The sequence below is a fragment of the Ranitomeya variabilis genome, chromosome 5 (assembly GCF_051348905.1).
Source record: "Ranitomeya variabilis isolate aRanVar5 chromosome 5, aRanVar5.hap1, whole genome shotgun sequence".
Taxonomy (NCBI): Eukaryota; Metazoa; Chordata; class Amphibia; order Anura; family Dendrobatidae; genus Ranitomeya; species Ranitomeya variabilis.
In genome coordinates this window covers 545,104,623-545,126,551 of record NC_135236.1, presented here as the reverse complement: position 1 = coordinate 545,126,551, position 21,929 = coordinate 545,104,623, and the positions used below count along the sequence as shown (strand labels likewise).

At 43.2% G+C, this 21,929-nt stretch overlaps 1 protein-coding gene across 2 annotated transcripts in view; it reads left to right on the top strand.

Moving 5' to 3' along the window:
* KIF3A (kinesin family member 3A) overlaps positions 1–19,839 on the top strand; it is a 74,243-nt gene extending 54,404 nt beyond the window's left edge. For both annotated transcript variants that reach the window (XM_077265869.1, XM_077265870.1), the window contains 4 exons: positions 6,712–6,765; positions 6,848–6,916; positions 8,610–8,734; positions 19,651–19,839. In XM_077265869.1, the coding sequence (XP_077121984.1) occupies positions 6,712–6,765; positions 6,848–6,916; positions 8,610–8,734; positions 19,651–19,699 (297 nt within the window). In that variant the 3' untranslated portion in view covers positions 19,700–19,839. The remainder of the gene's footprint in view (positions 1–6,711; positions 6,766–6,847; positions 6,917–8,609; positions 8,735–19,650) is intronic.
* Positions 19,840–21,929: the final 2,090 nt, after the last annotated feature.

Below are 21,929 nucleotides of genomic sequence, written 5' to 3'. Positions count from 1 at the left end.
GCCATGGTTAAATGGCTGGAGGAACTTAGCGACCAAATAAAAAACAAATGTCCAAGAGACAGACTTCTAGAAGTCATCCCTCCACTTCAAAATGCAACGGGATTCCTGGCGGACGCTGCCATTGATTCTGTGCGGTTTGCTGCCCGGGCTAGTGCCCTTTCAAATTCAGGAAGAAGGGCGTTATGGTTAAAGAACTGGAATGCTGATTTCCAATCCAAAGTGAAGTGAAGTGAAGCTCTGTGCAGTCCCCTGTGAGGGTCAATATCTATTTGGCAGCGCTTTAGATGAGATTTTAGAAAAAGCGGCGGACAAGAAAAAACACTTCCCTCCACCTCCCTTCTTTAGACGACGTTGGTATGACAATCGTCGGTCCTTTCGAGGATCAGGTAGGGGCCGAGGCCGCCCAACGGATAGAACCACACGGGGGAATCCCTGGGGTGAGAAAAGAGAAAGAGGTTTTCTTTTCAATAAACCCCCAAAACCAGATCCTAAACAATGACGCCATATTCCAGGTGGGAGGAAGGTTACGTTTTTTTGTCCATCAGTGGGTAACCTTACAGCCGTCCCAATGGATAATCAACTTGTTATCAGACGGTCTACGGTTAAATTTCATCTCCCTTCCTCCCCACCGAATAAAAGTTACTCGTGTGGCCAAAAAGAACCAGTTAGTTCTCGAAAAAGAAGTTCGTCTTCTTCTAGACAAGAAAGTCCTGGTAAGAGTACCTTCACAGGAAATAGGAAGGGGATTTTACAGCACCCTTTTCCTCACTCCAAAACCGGATGGATCTTTAAGAACTATTTTCAATCTAAAAGAATTAAACAAATTCATCCGAGTAGAAAAATTCAAAATGGAGACTCTGAGAACGGCGGTAAAACTGCTGTATCCAGGATGTTATATGGCAGTGATAGACCTTACCGATGCCTATTATCATGTGCCAATCAGCAGAGAGCATCAACAATTCCTGAGGTTGGTTGTGCAGCTGGGGCAGGTCTACACCCATCTACAATACCAATGTCTCCCCTTTGGGGTATCGGTAGCTCCTCGTATTTTTACAAAAATAATTTCGGAAGTAGCATCCTTCGTAAGGAGAGAAAACATTCTGCTAGTGCCCTATTTAGACGATTTCCTCTTGATAGCAGACAATCAAGAAGATTGCATAAAAGCAATTACGACAGTACGAGAGCTACTAACCAAACTAGGGTGGATAATAAACTTAAAAAAATCAAGATTGATTCCGGCCCAGATACAGGAGTTCCTGGGGATCCAATTAAATTCAATCAAACAGATCTGTATCCTTCCAGACAGGAAAATCGAGGTCATAAAACAAAGAATAACACAAATACAGGTGGCCCAATACGTCTCGGTGAGGGAAGCCATGTCTCTCCTAGGCATGCTTACTGCAACAATTCCGGCGGTCCAATGGGCACAACTTCATTCAAGAGACCTACAGTGGGAGATCCTGTCAGAACAAACAAGAATACCCTACAATCTAAACCGAAAAATCGTATTGTCACAACATGTCCGGGACTCTCTAAGCTGGTGGCTAGATTCCGGGAATCTAAAAAAAGGGGTCCCATGGTCAATCCAGAATCCGGTGGTACTGACCACGGATGCGAGCCCGTTAGGTTGGGGAGCACACCTATCAGATCGGATCCTACAGGGTCTATGGGATCCACAGATGCAATCAGCCTCCTCAAACCTGAGGGAATTGACAGCAGTAAGGCAAGCAATTCTTCAATCAGAAGAAGACCTCAAAGGAAAACATTTAGTAGTATTGTCCGACAACAGCACAACGGTGTCGTATATAAATCGACAGGGAGGAACCAGATCAAGTTCCCTAATGGAAGAAGCAGGAAGATTATTTCTTTGGGCCGAAAACCACCTTTTATCCCTCACAAGTACACACTTAAAGGGGTCGGAAAACTTTGTCGCAGATTTTCTGAGTCGTCACGTCCTGCACCAGGGTGAGTGGTCGCTAAATCAAAGAATATTTGGAGAAATCTGTGCAGTCTGGGGGCTTCCTCAAGTGGATCTTTTTTCCACAAGGCAGAATCGGAAAGTAAAAAGGTTCTACTCTCTAAACCCGAAAGAGAACCCGGAAGGAGTAGATGCGTTACTACACCAATGGAAATTCCAACTAGCCTATGCGTTTCCCCCGATCCCATTGATCCCTACAGTCCTGAAGAAGATCTGAGAAGAGAAATCACGCATAATCTTAATCGCACCCTTCTGGCCAAAGAGAGCTTGGTTCACTTGGCTCAGACGTATGTCCATCTCGGACCCGTGGATACTTCCAGAGGTCCCAGACCTTCTGCACCAGGGTCCGGTGACACATCCTCAGGTTCACAGCCTACACCTCACTGCTTGGAACTTGAGAGGGGACTTCTGCTAGCAAAGGGGTTCTCGGATCCTTTAATTACTACTCTACTGTCCAGTAGAAAAAAAGTCACAACTGATAAATACCAAAAGGTATGGGGAAAATTTTTAGAATTCTCAGGCCGAGGGATAACTGATACCGTTCAGAAGGTCCCTATATCTGAAATCCTAGAGTTTCTCCAAAAGGGTCTGGAGAGGGGATTATCTACCAGCACTCTAAAAGTGCAAGTTTCGGCGCTTAGCGCCTTGTTTGACCAAAAATTGGCTGATCACCCCTGGGTGTGTAGGTTCATTCGGGCCTCCTTTACAGCCAGACCATTCAAACCTCGTCCAAAGGTCGCTCCCTGGGATTTAAATTTAGTTTTAAACGCCTTGACCTCCTCTCCCTTCGAGCCTCTTTCCTCCATATCGGAAAAAGCGCTAACTCTAAAAACAGTTCTCCTGATTGCCCTTACCTCAGCCAGGCGCATTAGTGAGCTTCAGGCTATATCTATTGACCCTCCGTATACTGAAATTCTGGAGGATAGGGTAATTATAAAATCTGATCCGGCCTTCTTACCTAAGGTCAACTCGAAATTTCACAGGGACCAGGAGATAATCTTGCCTTCATTCTGTGCCAATCCAAAATCCCAGGGAGAAGAAACCTTCCATTGCTTGGACGTCAGACGTTGCCTTCTTCAATATATAGAAGTGACAAAACCATGGCGGCAGTCTACAGCCCTTTTTGTCTCCTTTCAGGGGGCAAACAGGGGAAAAAAGGCCACAAAATCGACTATTGCACGTTGGCTCCGTATGGCTATATCACTTTCCTATTCCTCTTCGGGACAGGTCCCTCCACCTGGTGTTACGGCCCACTCTACGAGGGCTATTTCCACATCTTGGGCAGAGAGGGCAAATGCATCGATAGAGCAAATCTGTAATGCAGCAGTATGGTCTTCTCCCTCTGCTTTCTTCCGCCATTATAGATTGAATCTGGGGCTATCAGATCTTGCCTTTGGTAGGAAAGTACTATCTGCTGTTGTCCCACCCTAGAGGTTCTTTCTATTTCTTCCTCTCATGTACCGGTGCTGTCATGGGGAAGGGAAAAAATGATAATTACTTACGGGTAATTTGATTTTCCAGATCCATGACAGCACCGCTCTAGTTCCCGCCCTATCTTGGTGATGGTGTGTGATTCACAAAAAAAAAAAATAAAAAAAAAAAATAAAATCTTTAAAAAAAAAAAAAAAAAATCTCAAAAAAAAAAAAAAAAAGAGACACAAATGAAAGATGGGGTAATAACCACTTAACATAACAATAGATAAATAGTCTTAGAGTTAAATATAATTTTTTATATGCCTAAAACTAACATAGCGGTTACCTTACATTCTCTGTAAACAAACTGAGGAGAGAGGTGCCGCCCCCATCTTTTATCTCCTATGCAGGTTTCCTGTTCTTGGGGGCGGGACCATCTCTCATGTACCGGTGCTGTCATGGATCTGGAAAATCAAATTACCCGTAAGTAATTATCATTTTTCTTGCAGCACAGAGTCAGCATCTAAAGGGATGGGCGCTTGAGGGGTCTCTTGGAGCAGTACAGCGGTTGATGGAAGTGATGACAAAAAGAAAGCCAGTAGTACAATGTTTGGAGGATGGATCCTTGGGAGCTCTGGGGAAATTATACCTGACTGTGTTGTTGATACGTAGGTTGTGGGGTAGATTGAGACATATACGCAGGATCACGGACTTGACGAGATTCTCTCCGCTATGGCATAATAATAACTTACAGGAGTTTGAGGCACTGGGGATACTGACAGAATGGCAGGTCAAAGGGATTCAGTACGTGTATCAGATACTTGAGCGAGGGGAGTTAAAATCATTTTCCCAATTGCAGGCGGAGTTTGGTCTGGGGACTGCGGGGGAGTATCAGTATTTGCGGATGTTGCATGCTTTTAGACCTCAGAATAGGAGCGGAGATATTAGAATTCAAAGAGATATAGTACTGGAGTATGTGTGTAATGAAGGGTCTACTGGGGGGTTATATCTACTTTGTATAAAGATCTGCTACATACTTTTCTGTTGGGATTTCCGATAATGGCGAGAGCTAAATGGGAGAGGGATCTGGGTCCAATGGATAAAGAGACTTGGGAGTCAGTGCTAGAATGGGTCCCAAGACTGTCAGTGAGCGAACCATATAGACTGTCACAGCTCTATGTAATACACAGGGTCTATAGGTCTCCGATAATACTATATAAGGCAGGTTTGCCTGATAATTCCGAGTGCCCAAGGTGTAAATCTACGGATGCGGATATATTTCATATGATGTGGACGTGTCCGAGACTGGCTGCATTTTGGTTAGTAGTTTTGAGTCGTATGGAAGGTGCGTATGGATGTGTGGTGCCAAGAGATCCAATTGTGTGCCTGTTGGGATGCGTGGATGAGATTGGAGTAGATAGTAACCTAAAGATAGCTATTGCCAGACTGTTATACATGGCTAGGAAGGTAATAGCTCGAAATTGGATCAGGGAAGAACCGCCGTCAAGAGGAGAATTCCTACAATATGTGAAACAAGGCGTGACACTCGAAAAGGGGTTTTACAAAAAGAAAGGGAAAATCGAAGTGTTCAATAAACTGTGGTCTCCGTGGATCGCCATGGGATAGGGATAGGGGTATTATACAAATTGAATGAACTACGATCCCTAATTAATGGCATTGTAAAGTGTGGCTTACATTAGGGGCTGGGGGATTAGTTATCCTTTTGTTTTACTGATGGAGGTGTTAAGCAAGATGGGCTGTCTTGTTGGGTTGGGGTGGGGGGTGTTGGGATCAAAGGGAGTTGTTTGAAGGGGGGGGAGAAAATTTTGTATTGAAAATACGAATGTAACATGTCAATCATCTTGTTATTCTTAATAAAAACCTATTCGAACAAAAAAAAATAAATGCTATTAACCTGCAGATATGGTGGCACGACTCAGTTGTCAGGTGACCCGGGACCAGGGGCTCCTTCCCTGTCCCTAACGCTAATGGGGCGCCCTAGCTCTCCCTATTCCGTGTTACTTCTGAAGGTGAAGATGCCGGGGCCACGTTCTTTGCCTTATCTCCTGTATCCGCCCTCTGTCTGTACCCTTTCCCCACCCAGGGAAGAAGGGAGCAGCCATGCACGGCAGTACACCAACCAGACGAACAAGACAACACGAACTGGGGCAACTGAAAATACCAGGCATACAAATATCCACTCACATATAACAGAGGAATGCATCGGGGAGTGAAGGATGAAGAAAAACCCAAAGTAGGAGAAGAAAGGGAATTATCACACTTACTAACTCAAGCAACAGTCATTGATAAACCCACCATGCGCCTTTTCATATAACCACTAACTCCTATCCTCTCAGCCATGCAGCTAAGCTACCTCTGACAATGTGTGTCAGTCAGGACCCAGATTATATAGGGCAAAGGAGTGGCTAACCGTTCTCAGCTGAGAGCTCAGGCTCTCAGAGCTCCCAACATGTCTGATTACACCATTTAAAAAAAAAAGGTGAAGTGCTTATTTTCAGCAAGGAGTAGGAGCAGCACTGTCTTGGGAACCCCGTGACATTTGGGGTTATTCTGCAGGTTCATAGCATTCTGAAGCTGTGCGACCACTGCACTAAACACCTGGAAGTGAGAAGGAAATTAACTTTATTCCTCCCAGCAGTCTATGGCTTTCAGTCATAGAGGCATAGCCACTGTGGCTTCAAACACTGCTAAGTGTATAGTGATAGGCAGCTGTAACCACACCCCGACACTGACTGACAGCCTGCTCAGCGTGCATCTGTACAGAGCCTGCTGTCAGTCAGTGCTGGGGTTGTGGTTACAGCTGCTGTTCACTATGTCTGAGCGGTGACGAAATCTGTGCCAGCCGGGCCCCTATGACTGAAAGCCCGAGGTTGCTTGGAGGAATACATTTTCTTTCGGCAGTTGGGCTTTTAGTGTGGCAGCCACGTGACTTTAGAACGCGATTAGCCTACAGTTTATCACATGACCGGGTTCCCTTTTGGTTTCTGTGGCGCTTGGTAGCACTCATCCCCCAAATCTCAGTACGGTATTTACATTTAGGATTTCACTTGTAAGCCATTTAAGAGCCCTCCATTTTTCCCAGCTAATTCTTGGTGGATTTAAGAGTATATTAGGGTCACAGTCATGTATCAAGGTCTACGGTCACCTGAACCGTAATCTTCTAGGCAGTGTCAGAATTTCCACAAGTATCTCTGTCGGGAAACCTTTGATGTATTTCAGCATCAAGAAGCAAGTCAACCTAAATATTCACTCTAAAAACATAGTTACATGTGTATAATATAGTTTTTTTTTCTGTTCAGGACATGATTGAAAATTACGTCCATTGGAATGAAGACATTGGAGAGTGGCAGCTGGTAAGCAGTTTTCTTAGATTTACTGGGAAGGTGAAAGCACAGTACTTTAACCTAACGTATGTTTTTATCTCTGGTTTGTAAGAAATGCGTTGCTTACACTGGAAACAATATGAGAAAGCAAACTCCTGTACCTGACAAGAAAGAAAAGGATGTAAGTCTCTATTTATCTTTGTAAAATGTCTTTTTTTTTCTTTTTGTTCCATGATCTTGATATTTAACACATTTTTATCTTTTCATGTTACGTCATTTCTGAAGACAAAAGTGGCACAATATATAGAATCTATAAAAAGTATCCATACAAAGCACATGTAGACTGTACACACGCTAACTTGTTATGTAGTGATGTAAGACATATATTTATGGAAAGACCGATAGTAGATTTGGTCACGTAGAGAAGGAAACAGTTTTTTAGCTTCAACCCCTAAAACAAACCGCAGTTGTCTCACAACATTTCTCCATATCTGATCTGGACTCGGCATTTACAGTAATCTCTTCTTCTTCTGAGTCATCTGATGATTTGCATTTTTGTATAGTGTACCAACTTTCCATTTGTAGCATTTTCATTTATAATATGTCATCTTCTGCAGTTAGTCTAGTACCATTAATATTGACAACTTCCTGAACTGGTAGTCTTTTAAAAGTTTGTAATCAAAGAAAATAATCTATTTCCCACCAGAATGTTCTACTTTTTTTTTTACTCTCTGCTGTATAAATTTAACTTATTAAACTGGATCCAGTTGATATGCCAGTTTTTTTGTCATGTAAAGAAAAGCGCACCATCTCAGAACTTTTGCCACCTTTTTAATATCACCAATAATATATATAAATCAATTGAGTATTTGTCACGATTCCACCACTCACTGTGACCTGGGTGCAGTGAGTGACAGCTCAGCCACCCTATAGAATAAGGGGCATGCAGAGCGGTCCGTATTGTGACAGTACAACTGCAAATCAGGGTAGGGGTGTCATGGGTTTCTTCCAGCTGTCTCCTGTTCTGGTTGATTACCTGACTATTTAGCTGGCTGTCAGTGCCTGATTATCAGCGTGTGTGTGTGTGTGTGTGTGTGTGTGTGTGTGTGTGTGTGTGTGTGTGTGTGTGAGTGTCTTGTTTTCCTGGGCTCTGTTTCTGATCTTTTGCTGTCCGACCTTGAACCTTGCCTTTGACCATCCATTTGTCTTGATCCGCTACCTTCTTGGAGTTCTGACCTCGGACTTTGACCTGACTATACCTTTGTCAAAATCCAGAGTGCATGATAAGCTCTCTTGATATCTGACCCCAGACCTCTTGAATACCCTGTCTCACAGCTTGTCCATAAGTAGTAACTCGGTGTCACATTTGTGATCCAGCATCACAGAAGGAAACTGAAATAATTTTGAGTGGTTTAAAATAAAAATTACAAAACTAAAATAATCTATTAATAAATAATTATGAACGCCTTTGTAGCACAACAATGACCCTAAGCATACCTCCAAATCAGTAAAAGAAAAAAAATCTAAGTTTAAAAAAAACAAAAAAAAAAAACTAGACCGCCTACCCAGTGAACTCTATGGAAGTTCAGTTGCTAATTGTTTTGTTTATTTCTTTTGTTGCCATCACTTATAATATTTTTTACTTCATAATTAAGGTATTGCGTGATACTTCATATATCTGCCGAAAACAAAATATTTTCCTTACGCAAAAAAAGACTTTCATAGCAACTCTGTAAGCATGTAAAGATAAAAAATAATAGTTTTGGCTTTTATCTTTTATTCTGTTAACCAGTGTCTAGTTTACTGTGTTTTGTGTTTACATAACCCTCCAGCATTGGCCGGTGATGGAGTTGTTTTTTTTACTTATTTTTCAGCCTTTTGAAGTAGATTTGTCCCATGTATATTTGGCTTACACTGAGGAGAGCCTTCGCCAGTCCTTAATGAAGCTAGAAAGGCCTAGAACATCAAAAGGAAAAACAAGACCCAAGACAGGTCGGAGGTATGTGTGAGGCTTTGTCATCCTTGAGACATAAATCTGAAGCTACCACAGTGGTAGGTCTCTACTACTAGCTCTCAGGCAGCACGGTGCAGGGAAAGTGCTGGGTCATATTCAACATGCAGTAGGTCATACCTAAAGCGGAACAGTACTGATAGTTTACCATTTGTTGTTGTGTTTTGTTTTTATTAATTGAGGGGAGGGGGGTTGACGGACGTATGCATTTATTAAACTGATTTTATTGGTTAGAAAATAATCAATATTATGTTTCCTCACTTAGCATGCTATTTCATTGTATAATAGCTATAAACTTACTGCTTAATTTTGATAATTAACCACAGGAAGACTGCACTCATGCTCCTTGTGTACATGCCGAGGAATTTTGCTAGTGTTTTGATGATGTTTCTACAGAACAACACAACTTCTACATGGAAGTTGATTAACGGAATAGGATCAGTTACCACAGTCATTCATATTATGACCCAAACATATCCATAGGGCTCTGTTGACATGAGGGCTAAAGAATGTTATTTTAGCTTCTGTTAGACAAGTATATCTAGGCGTTATTTTTATTTTGGTGGTTTGGAATAGCATTGTAAACTATGTCTTTCCATACAAAAGTAGACCGTGAAGGACATATAACTTTAACCCCTTCCCGACATCTGACGTAATAGTACGTCAGATGTCGGGTCCCCTGCTTTGATGTGCGCTCTGGCGGTGAGCGCACATCAAAGTCGCGACATGTCAGCTGTTTTTTACAGCTGACATGTGCGCGCAATAGCGGCGGGTGAAATCGCGATCACCCGCCGCTATTAACTAGTTAAATGCCGCTGTCAAACGCAGACAGCGGCATTTAACTACCGCATCCGGCCGTGCGGCCGGATATGAGCGCATCGCCGACCCCCGTCACATGATCGGGGGTCGGCGATGCTTGTACATTGTAACCATAGAGGTCCTGGAGACCTCTATGGTTACTGATCGCCGGTGGCTGTGAGCGCCACCCTGTGGTCGGCGCTCACAGCACACCGGCATTTCTGCTGTGTAGCAGCGATCTTATGATTGCTGCTGCATAGCAGAGCCGATCGCGTTGTGCCTGCTTCTAGCCTCCCATGGAGGCTATAGAAGCATGGCAAAAGTAAAAAAAAAAAAGTAAAAAAAAAAATGTGAAAAAAATAAAAAAAATATAAAAGTTTAAATCACCCCCCTTTCGCCCCAATCAAAATAAATCAATAAAAAAAAACCCCAACCTACACATATTTGGTATCGCCGCGTTCAGAATCGCCCGATCTATCAATAAAAAAAAGCATTAAACTGATCGCTAAACGACGTAATGAGAAAAAAAATCGAAACGCCAGATTTACGTTTTTTTGGTCGCCACGACATTGCATTAAAATGCAATAACGGGCGATCAAAAGAACGTATCTGCACCAAAATGCTATCATTAAAAATGCCAGCTCGGCACGCAAAAAATAAGCCCTCACCTGACCCCAGATCACGAAAAATGGAGACGCTACGAGTATCGGAAAATGGCGCAATTTTGTTTTGTTTTTTGCAAAGTTTGGAATTTTTTTTCACCACTTAGGTGAAAAATAACCTAGTCATGTTAGGTGTCTATGAACTCGTACTGACCTGGAGAATCATAATGGCAGGTCAGTTTTAGCATTTAGTGAACCTAGCAAAATAGGCAAGCAAAAAACAAGTGTGGGATTGCACTTTTTTTGCAATTTCACTGCACTTGGAATTTTTTTCCCGTTTTCTAGTACACGACATGGTAAAACCAATGATGTCGTTCAAAAGTACAACTCGTCCCGCAAAAAATAAGCCCTCACATGGCCAAATTGACGGAAAAATAAAAAAGTTATGGCTCTGGGAAGGAGGGGAGCGAAAAACGAAAACGGAAAAACGGAAAAAGCTCCGGGGGTGAAGGGGTTAATTAAAACAAAATATTGGAAACTGCGGTCTCCCATGAGAGAGAAATTTCAGAAGTTTCTCCAAACATCTCTAACTTAAGGCTCCTAGTGAATTATGGGTCAAACTCATTATTAGGTGTGGTTCCTTCATAGTAACTACGTACCAGGTTGTCTCTCAGGTTTTGTGCTCTTCTGTAAGTCATTGCCAGCTTATCTGTCACCTATTACTTGAGGTTGAGGACCGGGTCAGTAGTAAGTAGTGGTCAGAATTTTTTTTTAGCCTTCTCGCATAATGTATCCCTGGTTGTTATATTGCAAGATAAACCTAACATGCCTTTTTAAGCTCTATTCTGATTGTTCTTCCACTATACTCTCTCTCCTGAACTGTCCTGGACAAATCCCGATACTGTTGTAAAAAGATTGATTCCACACGGGTCCAGGGAGACACGGGGAGTGACAGGATGTGGCAAACGCAGTCATTGACGTGGCAACACACTCGCTCACAACTCAGACAGGCTGAGAGGCCCCTTTCACTAGCACCAGTGAAACAGAGCTCTACCAGTGCGGTTGGACTGCCACCAGTTTCTCTTTAGATATAAGCCCGGGTCTGTTAACGGGATTATACCAGGCCAAACACCAGCCTCGGTAGCATGAGAAGTTAAACAGCGAAACAGATGTGTCGATTGAGATAAAAGAGCAGCCCAAGGTTAAATTTACATATTTAATCACCTTAACTCACACTAGACAATACACTATATACAGTGGGGCAAAAAAGTATTTAGTCAGTCAGCAATAGTGCAAGTTCCACCACTTAAAAAGATGAGAGGCGTCTGTAATTTACATCATAGGTAGACCTCAACTATGGGAGACAAACTGAGAAAAAAAAATCCAGAAAATCACATTGTCTGTTTTTTTATCATTTTATTTGCATATTTTGGTGGAAAATAAGTATTTGGTCAGAAACAAACAATCAAGATTTCTGGCTCTCACAGACCTGTAACTTCTTCTTTAAGAGTCTCCTCTTTCCTCCATTCATTACCTGTAGTAATGGCACCTGTTTAAACTTGTTATCAGTATAAAAAGACAGCTGTGCACACCCTCAAACAGTCTGACTCCAAACTCCACTATGGTGAAGACCAAAGAGCTGTCAAAGGACACCAGAAACAAAATTGTAGCCCTGCACCAGGCTGGGAAGACTGAATCTGCAATAGCCAACCAGCTTGGAGTGAAGAAATCAACAGTGGGAGCAATAATTAGAAAATGGAAGACATTCAAGACCACTGATAATCTCCCTCGATCTGGGGCTCCACGCAAAATCCCACCCCGTGGGGTCAGAATGATCACAAGAACGGTGAGCAAAAATCCCAGAACCACGCGGGGGGACCTAGTGAATGAACTGCAGAGAGCTGGGACCAATGTAACAAGGCCTACCATAAGTAACACACTACGCCACCATGGACTCAGATCCTGCAGTGCCAGACGTGTCCCACTGCTTAAGCCAGTACATGTCCGGGCCCGTCTGAAGTTTGCTAGAGAGCATTTGGATGATCCAGAGGAGTTTTAGGAGAATGTCCTATGGTCTGATGAAACCAAACTGGAACTGTTTGGTAGAAACACAACTTGTCGTGTTTGGAGGAAAAAGAATACTGAGTTGCATCCATCAAACACCATACCTACTGTAAAGCATGGTGGTGGAAACATCATGCTTTGGGGCTGTTTCTCTGCAAAGGGGCCAGGACAACTGATCCGGGCACATGAAAGAATGAATGGGGCCATGTATCGTGAGATTTTGAGTGCAAACCTCCTTCCATCAGCAAGGGCATTGAAGATGAAACGTGGCTGGGTCTTTCAACATGACAATGATCCAAAGCACACCGCCAGGGCAACGAAGGAGTGGCTTCGTAAGAAGCATTTCAAGGTCCTGTGTCATGATTCCCAATGGCAGGGAAACATCAAAACACAAAGATAACGGACGAGCTCTGGGTGATGGAATCTCGAGCTGACCGTGAGCTAAATCTACCACACAACTAATAGTAGCCAGGGAGCATACCTGATTAACCCTAGATGCCACGCGCCAGCCGGAGGACTAACTACCCCTGGTAGAGGAAGGAACAGACCTGGCTTACCTCTAGGGAAATACCCCAAAAGATGATAGCAGCCCCCCACATGTAATGACGGTGAGTTTAGAGGAAAAGACATACACAGTATGAAGGTAGATTTAGCAAAGAGAGGTCCACTTACTAGATAGCAGAAGGATACAAAAGAGGACTTCACGGTCAACTGAAAACCCTATCAAAAAACCATCCTGAAATTACTTTAAGACTCCTGTGTCAACTCATGACACAGGAGTGGCAATTTCAGCCCACAAGAGCTTCCAGCTACAGAGAATAACAAAACTGCAAACTGGACAAAAGATACAAAACAAAAGGACAAAGTCCACTTAGCTGATCAGCAGACTAGTAGCAGGAACATGCAACCGAAGGCTCTGGTTACAATGATGACCGGCAAGGAAATGACTGGAGAGCAAGGCTAAATAGGAAACTCCCAAACACTGATGGGAGCAGGTGAACTGAGACAGCAAAGACACACAAGTCACCAGTACCACCAGCAACCACCAGGGGAGCCCAAAAGCGGATTCACAACAGTACCCCCCCCCTTAAGGAGGGGGCACCGAACCCTCACGAGAACCACCAGGACGATCTGGATGAGCCCTATGAAAGGCACGAACCAAATCCGAGGCATGAACATCAGAGGCAGTTACCCAAGAATTATCTTCTTGACCATAGCCCTTCCATTTAACCAGATACTGAAGTCTCCGTCTGGAAATACGGGAGTCGAGGATCTTCTCCACAACGTACTCCAATTCACCCCCTACCAGCACAGGAGCAGGAGGTTCAGTAGAAGGAACCACCGGTACCTCATACCTCCGCAACAACGACCGATGGAATACATTATGGATAGCGAAAGATGCCGGGAGGTCCAAACGAAAGGACACAGAGTTAAGAATCTCCAAAATCCTATAAGGACCGATGAACAGGGGCTTAAACTTAGGAGAAGAAACCCTCATAGGGACAAAACGGGAAGACAACCACACCAAGTCCCCAACACGAAGGCGAGGACCAACACGACGCCGGCGGTTAGCAAACTGCTGAGTCCTCTCCTGGGACAACTTCAAATTGTCCACCACTTGTCCCCAAATCCGATGCAACCGATCCACCACAGCATCAACTCCCGGACAATCCGAAGATTCCACCTGACCAGATGAAAAACGAGGGTGAAACCCTGAATTGCAAAAGAAAGGGGAAACCAAAGTGGCAGAACTAGCCCGATTATTAAGAGCAAACTCTGCCAACGGCAAAAAAGCAACCCAGTCATCCTGATCCGCAGACACAAAACACCTCAAATAAGTCTCCAAAGTTTGATTAGCTCGCTCCGTCTGGCCATTAGTCTGAGGATGGAATGCAGACGAAAAAGACAAATCAATTCCCAACCTGGAACAGAATGTCCGCCAAAATCTAGACACGAACTGGGTTCCCCTGTCAGAAACGATGTTTTCCGGAATCCCATGCAGGCGAACCACATTTTGAAAAAACAGAGGGACCAATTCAGATGAGGAAGGCAACTTAGGCAATGGCACCAAATGGACCATTTTAGAAAAACGGTCACACACCACCCAGATGACAGACATCTTCTGAGAAACAGGGAGATCAGAAATAAAGTCCATAGAGATGTGCGTCCAAGGCCTCTTCGGAATAGGCAAGGGCAACAATAACCCACTAGCCCTAGAACAACAAGGCTTGGCCCGAGCACAAACATCACAAGACTGCACAAAAACACGCACATCTCGAGACAGGGAAGGCCACCAGAAGGACCTAGCCACCAAATCTCTAGTACCAAAAATTCCAGGATGACCTGCCAGAGTAGAAGAATGAACTTCCGAGATGACTCTACTGGTCCAATCATCAGGAACAAACAGTCTACCAGGTGGACAACGATCAGGTCTATCTGCCTGAAATTCTTGCAAAGCACGTCGCAAGTCTGGGGAGACAGCAGACAAAACCACCCCATCCTTAAGGATACCAGCAGGTTCAGAATCCCCAGGAGAGTCAGGCTCAAAACTCCTAGAAAGAGCATCTGCCTTCACATTTTTAGAACCCGGTAAGTATGAGACCACAAAATTAAACCGAGAAAAAAACAACGACCAGCGTGCCTGTCTAGGATTCAGGCGCCTGGCAGACTCCAGATAAATCAGATTCTTGTGATCAGTCAAAACCACCACCTGATGTCTGGCACCCTCAAGCCAATGACGCCACTCCTCAAACGCCCACTTCATGGCCAAAAGCTCCCGATTACCAACATCATAGTTTCGCTCGGCGGCCGAAAATTTACGAGAAAAGAACGCACAAGGTCTCATCACTGAGCAATCGGAACTTTTCTGCGACAAAACCGCCCCTGCTCCGATCTCGGAAGCATCGACCTCAACCTGAAAGGGAAGAGAAACATCAGGCTGGCGCAACACAGGAGCAGACGAAAAGCGGCGCTTAAGCTCCCGAAAGGCCTCCACAGCAGCAGGGGACCAATCGGCAACATCAGCACCCTTTCTAGTCAAATCAGTCAAAGGTTTAGCAACGCCAGAAAACCCAGTTATAAATCGACGATAGAAATTAGCAAAGCCCAAGAATTTCTGAAGACTCTTAAGAGAAGTAGGCTGCGTCCAGTCACAAATAGCCCGAACCTTAACAGGGTCCATCTCAACAGAAGAAGGGGAAAAAATGTACCCCAAAAAAGAAATCTTTTGAACCCCAAAAACACACTTTGAACCCTTTACACACAAAGAACTAGTCCGCAAAACCTGAAAAACCCTCCTGACCTGTTGAACATGAGACTCCCAGTCATCAGAAAAAATCAAAATATCGTCCAAATACACAATCATAAATTTATCCAAATATTCACGGAAAATATCATGCATAAAGGACTGAAAGACCGAAGGTGCATTTGAAAGGCCGAAAGGCATTACTAAATACTCAAAATGGCCCTCAGGCGTATTAAATGCGGTTTTCCACTCATCCCCCTGCTTAATTCGCACCAAATTATACGCCCCACGAAGATCAATGTTAGAGAACCACTTAGCCCCTCTTATGCGAGCAAACAAATCAGTCAACAAAGGCAACGGATACTGATATTTGACTGTAATTTTATTCAGGAGTCGATAATCAATACAAGGCCTCAGAGAGCCATCCTTCTTAGACACAAAGAAAAAAACAGCTCCTAAAGGAGATGAAGAAGGACGAATATGTCCCTTTTCCAGGGACTCCTTAATATACTCTCGCATAGCAGCATGTTCAGGCACAGATAAATTAAACAAACGACCCTTTGGAAATTTACTGCCAGGAATCAGATCTATGGCGCAATCACAATCTCTGTGGGGAGGGAGAGAACCAATCTTAGGCTCTTCAAAAACATCACGATAATCAGACAAAAATGCTGGAATCTCAGAGGGAGTAGATGACGAAATGGAAACCAAAGGTACATCCCCATGAGCCCCCCGACATCCCCAGCTTATCACAGACATTGTTTTCCAGTCAAGGACTGGGTTATGAGATTGTAACCATGGTAATCCAAGCACTAAAACATCATGTAAATTGTACAACACAAGGAAGCGAATCACCTCCTGATGGTCTGGAGTCATACGCATAGTCACTTGCGTCCAGAATTGTGGTTTATTACTAGCCAAAGGGGTAGAATCAATACCCTTCAGAGGTATAGGGACTTCCAGTGGCTCTAAATCAAACCCACAGCGCCTGGCAAAGGACCAATCCATAAGACTCAGGGCGGCGCCAGAGTCCACATAGGCATCCACAGTAATAACTGATAATGAACAAATCAAGGTTACAGACAGAATAAATTTAGACTGTAAAGTGCAAATAGACTTGTCAGCCTTCTTTGTGCGTTTAGAGCATGCTGATATAACATGAGCAGAATCACCACAATAGAAACATAACCCATTTTTACGCCTGTAATTCTGCCGCTCGCTTCTGGACAGAGTTCTGTCACATTGCATATTCTCTGGCGACTTTTCAGAAGATACCGCCAAATGGTGCACAGGCTTGCGCTCCCGCAAACGCCGATCAATCTGAATAGCCATTGTCATGGACTCATTCAGACCTGTAGGCGCAGGGAACCCGACCATAACATCCTTAACGGCATCAGAGAGGCCCTCTCTGAAATTTGCCGCTAGGGCGCACTCATTCCACTGAGTAAGCACAGACCATTTACGAAATTTTTGGCAGTATATCTCAGCTTCATCTTGCCCTTGAGATAGGGCTATCAAAGCTTTTTCAGCTTGAATCTCCAAATTAGGTTCCTCATAAAGCAAGCCTAAAGCCAGAAAAAAGGCATCCACATTGAGCAACGCAGGATCCCCTGGTGTCAATGAAAATGCCCAGTTTTGAGGGTCACCTCGCAGCAAAGAAATCACAATCTTAACCTGCTGGACAGGATCTCCAGAGGAGTGAGGTCTGAGAGAAAGGAATAATTTACAATTATATTTGAAATTCAGAAACCGAGATCTATCTCCGGAAAACACCTCTGGTGTAGGAATCTTAGGTTCAGACATCGGAGTATGTATAACAAATTCTTGTAAATTTTGAACCTTAGTAGCAAGATTATTTAAACCTGCAGCCAAGCTCTGAGGATCCATCTTTAAACAGGTGAGATCAGAACCATTCAAGGATTAGAAGGAGAGAAAGGCAAAGGCTGTAATTAGAGCTGAAATACAACTGATCCAACTATGAAGCAAACATAGGAAAAAAAAAATAAACTCTACAGACTTCTTTTTCTCTCCTTTCTTCTGCCAGTAACTTTAACACGGGCCGGTCATACTGTCATGATTCCCAATGGCAGGGAAACATCAAAACACAAAGATAACGGACGAGCTCTGGGTGATGGAATCTCGAGCTGACCGTGAGCTAAATCTACCACACAACTAATAGTAGCCAGGGAGCATACCTGATTAACCCTAGATGCCACGCGCCAGCCGGAGGACTAACTACCCCTGGTAGAGGAAGGAACAGACCTGGCTTACCTCTAGGGAAATACCCCAAAAGATGATAGCAGCCCCCCACATGTAATGACGGTGAGTTTAGGGGAAAAGACATACACAGTATGAAGGTAGATTTGGCAAAGAGAGGTCCACTTACTAGATAGCAGAAGGATACAAAAGAGGACTTCACGGTCAACTGAAAACCCTATCAAAAAACCATCCTGAAATTACTTTAAGACTCCTGTGTCAACTCATGACACAGGAGTGGCAATTTCAGCCCACAAGAGCTTCCAGCTACAGAGAATAACAAAACTGCAAACTGGACAAAAGATACAAAACAAAAGGACAAAGTCCACTTAGCTGATCAGCAGACTAGTAGCAGGAACATGCAACCGAAGGCTCTGGTTACAATGATGACCGGCAAGGAAATGACTAGAGAGCAAGGCTAAATAGGAAACTCCCAAACACTGATGGGAGCAGGTGAACTGAGACAGCAAAGACACACAAGTCACCAGTACCACCAGCAACCACCAGGGGAGCCCAAAAGCGGATTCACAACAGTCCTGGAGTGGCCTAGCCAGTCTCCAGATCTCAACCCTATAGAAAACCTTTGGAGGGAGTTGAAAGTCCGTGTTGCCAAGCGAAAAGCCAAAAACATCAATGCTCTAGAGGAGATCTGCATGGAGGAATGGGCCAACATACCAACAACAGTGTGTGGCAACCTTGTGAAGACTTACAGAAAACGTTTGACCTCTGTCATTGCCAACAAAGGATATATTACAAAGTATTGAGATGAAATTTTGTTTCTGACCAAATACTTATTTTCCACCATAATATGCAAATAAAATGATTAAAAAAAAACGGACAATGTGATTTTCTGGATTTTTTTTTTCTCAGTTTGTCTCCCATAGTTGAGGTCTACCTATGATGTAAATTACAGACGCCTCTCATCTTTTTAAGTGGTGGAACTTGCACTATTGCTGACTGACTAAATACTTTTTTGCCCCACTGTACACAATGGTTACACATATACACTGGTCAAATATGCAAATACAGATAGTGGTAGAATAATAAATATAAGCAGATTATATGTAAATTAATGGGTGATGTTAGATCATGGGTGAGCTGGGCCACAGGGGGCATGGGCTGCCAGCTTCCTTGGTCACTTCTCAGCAGGATTTTAGGTGCAGCCCCCACTTCTGAAGTGGACCGCATGCATCACAGCGAGAGGGACCACATGGCCTTTAAATAGCCTTTATCCCCTTTGGGTCATTCCCCTCCTGCCCTTTGGACTGAACCTAAATTCCCTCCCCTTGCCTCTGCAGCTGTAAATTCCAAAACCTATGAAAGATCATAATTCCTTTCTGGACGGTCCCAAGGTAGCAGTTCTGATACCATGTGATCCAGCCAGGCCCCTGCTACGCGTTAAGACCAAACACAGCTTTGCTATCTGATTTCTACTGGCTGTTCTATGTATTTCCATACCCCTGGGAGCTAGAACAGGTTGAGACCCAGCCAAGCGTTTCTATGTTCTTGGGATCTCGAAAATACACATGTTGTACGGCTAGGACATATAATATCTCTATAACTCCTTATGGAATCATAGCAGACTCAACAAAGCATGTTATCCACATGACCAGCAAGCCTTTCCTTCTGTTCTGAGCGGACTCGAGGTGTGAGATCTGTCACTAATAGCCCTTTGAGGCTTGACCCCCCCTGCTGAGCTAGCTGCACACTGAAGGGGGGTTTATGATCCTATACCAGATAGGATACAAATGATTGGCACACTTATAGCTCCAATATTCTTTATAACTAGTGTGCTCCTGTAGGAGATATTATTTGTACTGATTGCTCATATATTGATGTAATTATGTGCAACAATTCTTGAGATATATCAATGTAATGATATTGCTCATATCAGATTGTGTCCGTATTAACCACACTATATCCCCTTTCCTTCCCTGTAGGAAGCGGTCAGCCAAACCAGAAGCCGTGATTGACTCACTGCTGCAGTAGCTGTTTTCTGCACTGGAGTATGAAGAATGCTGTGTGAGCAATGGTCGGAGATGGAATGGTTTATCCTGGGCAGGGAGGCATATTGTAATGGATACCTTGTGTAGGCTTTGTATGATAATCCCTGTGTCTTATTATATTGTGACATGCCTCATTATCATGGGTTCATTATTAACATTGATCCTGGATAATGGATATAATGTAGCATCTCTCCAGTGTCGTACCAGGACAGGTAGTATTTCAGATGACTTACCGAGAATGTGATATTTTTACCCTTGCATTATCTGTGTAACCTTACTTGCATGGCTTGGCGTATGACCGTATAATGATATCATATTTATATCAGTATAAGGCAAGCTGTAGCACTGAGCATGCTGGAGCTTGTAGTTCCACTGCATCTAGACAATTGCCTAGTCCAGATCGCTACAACTTTACACGTTTTTTTGGGGTCTACTGTCATGGAAGTATTAAGTCTCCGGCTCTGATCTTCTCCAGAAAAGGAGTATTAAAAAAGATTATACCTAAAGGGGTTGTCAGGTGAAGACAATTAACTATCCACAGGATATCACACGCCATAGGATTGTTGATAATTTGTTGATCAGTGGTGGTTCCATGACATGGAGCCTGTTAGAATGGAGTATCAGTATGCGTGCTCGACAGTCGCTCCATACATTCACTGTGGGGCTGCCAGGTGTTGTTTTCGGCTTTTCCTGGCAGCCCCATAGAGAATGAATGGAGCTGCGGTTGGGAAACAACTTACCTGCCCATTTTGTAACGGGAATAAAACTGCTCATCGGGATAAAAAATTCCCTGTTCTGCCAATCAGTGCGGGTTTGAGCCTTTGGATCTGGCTTGTTTCTATATATGCCACTGGAACATGTAGACTAGATTAAATATCAACCAAATATTTAATTAACCATAAACCCTTACAAACATGTACTCTTTCACTGGAGATTCCATGTACCAACCTAGATAATAAAAGATATAGGGCCACCAATCCAGTATATTAGTAAAGGTGAGCTTTTAGCCAATCCAGCATGCCTCCCCTCTCCACACCATAAACCAACGGTTCCTATGCAATTAAGCACCCATTGTATTTTCTGTGGACACACTATTGTCGTTGATGGATACATTAAAGTTGATCATTCTGAACCCCGTAACGCAGAAGCTACATGACACTGTCAGGTCTTCTGTTGTGTCCCAGGCCAGCGTGACCCTAACAATTGGAAGATCTGAATAGACCTCCTACCATGTTAGTCATCTTCACTACATCTGCAATGTTTCCTAGTCCCAGTCTATAGTGTATCCCTTATAGGATATTACTGTATCTCACTGTGTAACCGCGTCATCGTCTATCATTTCTACTTTATATTTATTTCATGTATATTTGTGTGGATATTTTGTGGCCTAATGTACAGTTTTGTTTTGTTTTTTGTTGTATTTCTTCTTTTTTTTTTTTTTTTTTTTTTTTTATTCAAGCCGTATGTCTATTTTTATACTTCACCTTTTTTTTCTTTTTTACCTTTCATGTAGCAAATTGTGAACCACGGAGTTGTTAGCAAATGTAACAAATATGTTAATTGGAAAAAGAGAGAACGTAAAGGGTCCAACTAATATTTATTGATAAGCCTCATTAACTATCTATCTATCTATCTATCTATATATATATATATATATATATATATATATATATATATATATATATATATGTGTATGTTATTTATAGTATTGCACTTGCAGACGGGCACAGTACTGTAATTGGGTCGGGATGGTGCTGAACATTACTGCCATTATAGATTCTGAGCAGTTTTGTCATATCAAGGCATTTTCTGATTTCCTCATTATTATCTATACACAGCTGGAGATGGGGAGGCCTATTCTGTAGCACTGGAGGATAGCTTGGTCATCCTGTGCATGCCTCATTAACTCTTTATGGGAATGTGGTGAATACGTGCACGATCGCCTGTTCTTTTCTGTACTTTAACAATGGGGCAGAAGCGTAGGGAACAAATGCAAGTCTAAGAATATATCATTGTAAGGATATACAGGTCTATGTGAGAACCGATGTCTAGTGTAACAGGCAAATTATTGATTTCAGAAGTATTTTCTTTCATCTTCCATTAAACCATTTGCTTCAGCTCCATCACATTTCAAGGTGTCAAACTATAGACGTAACTAGTTTACCTATCACTATTGCCATTTCATAACCTTTGTCTCCTCCGACTCTTTTTTT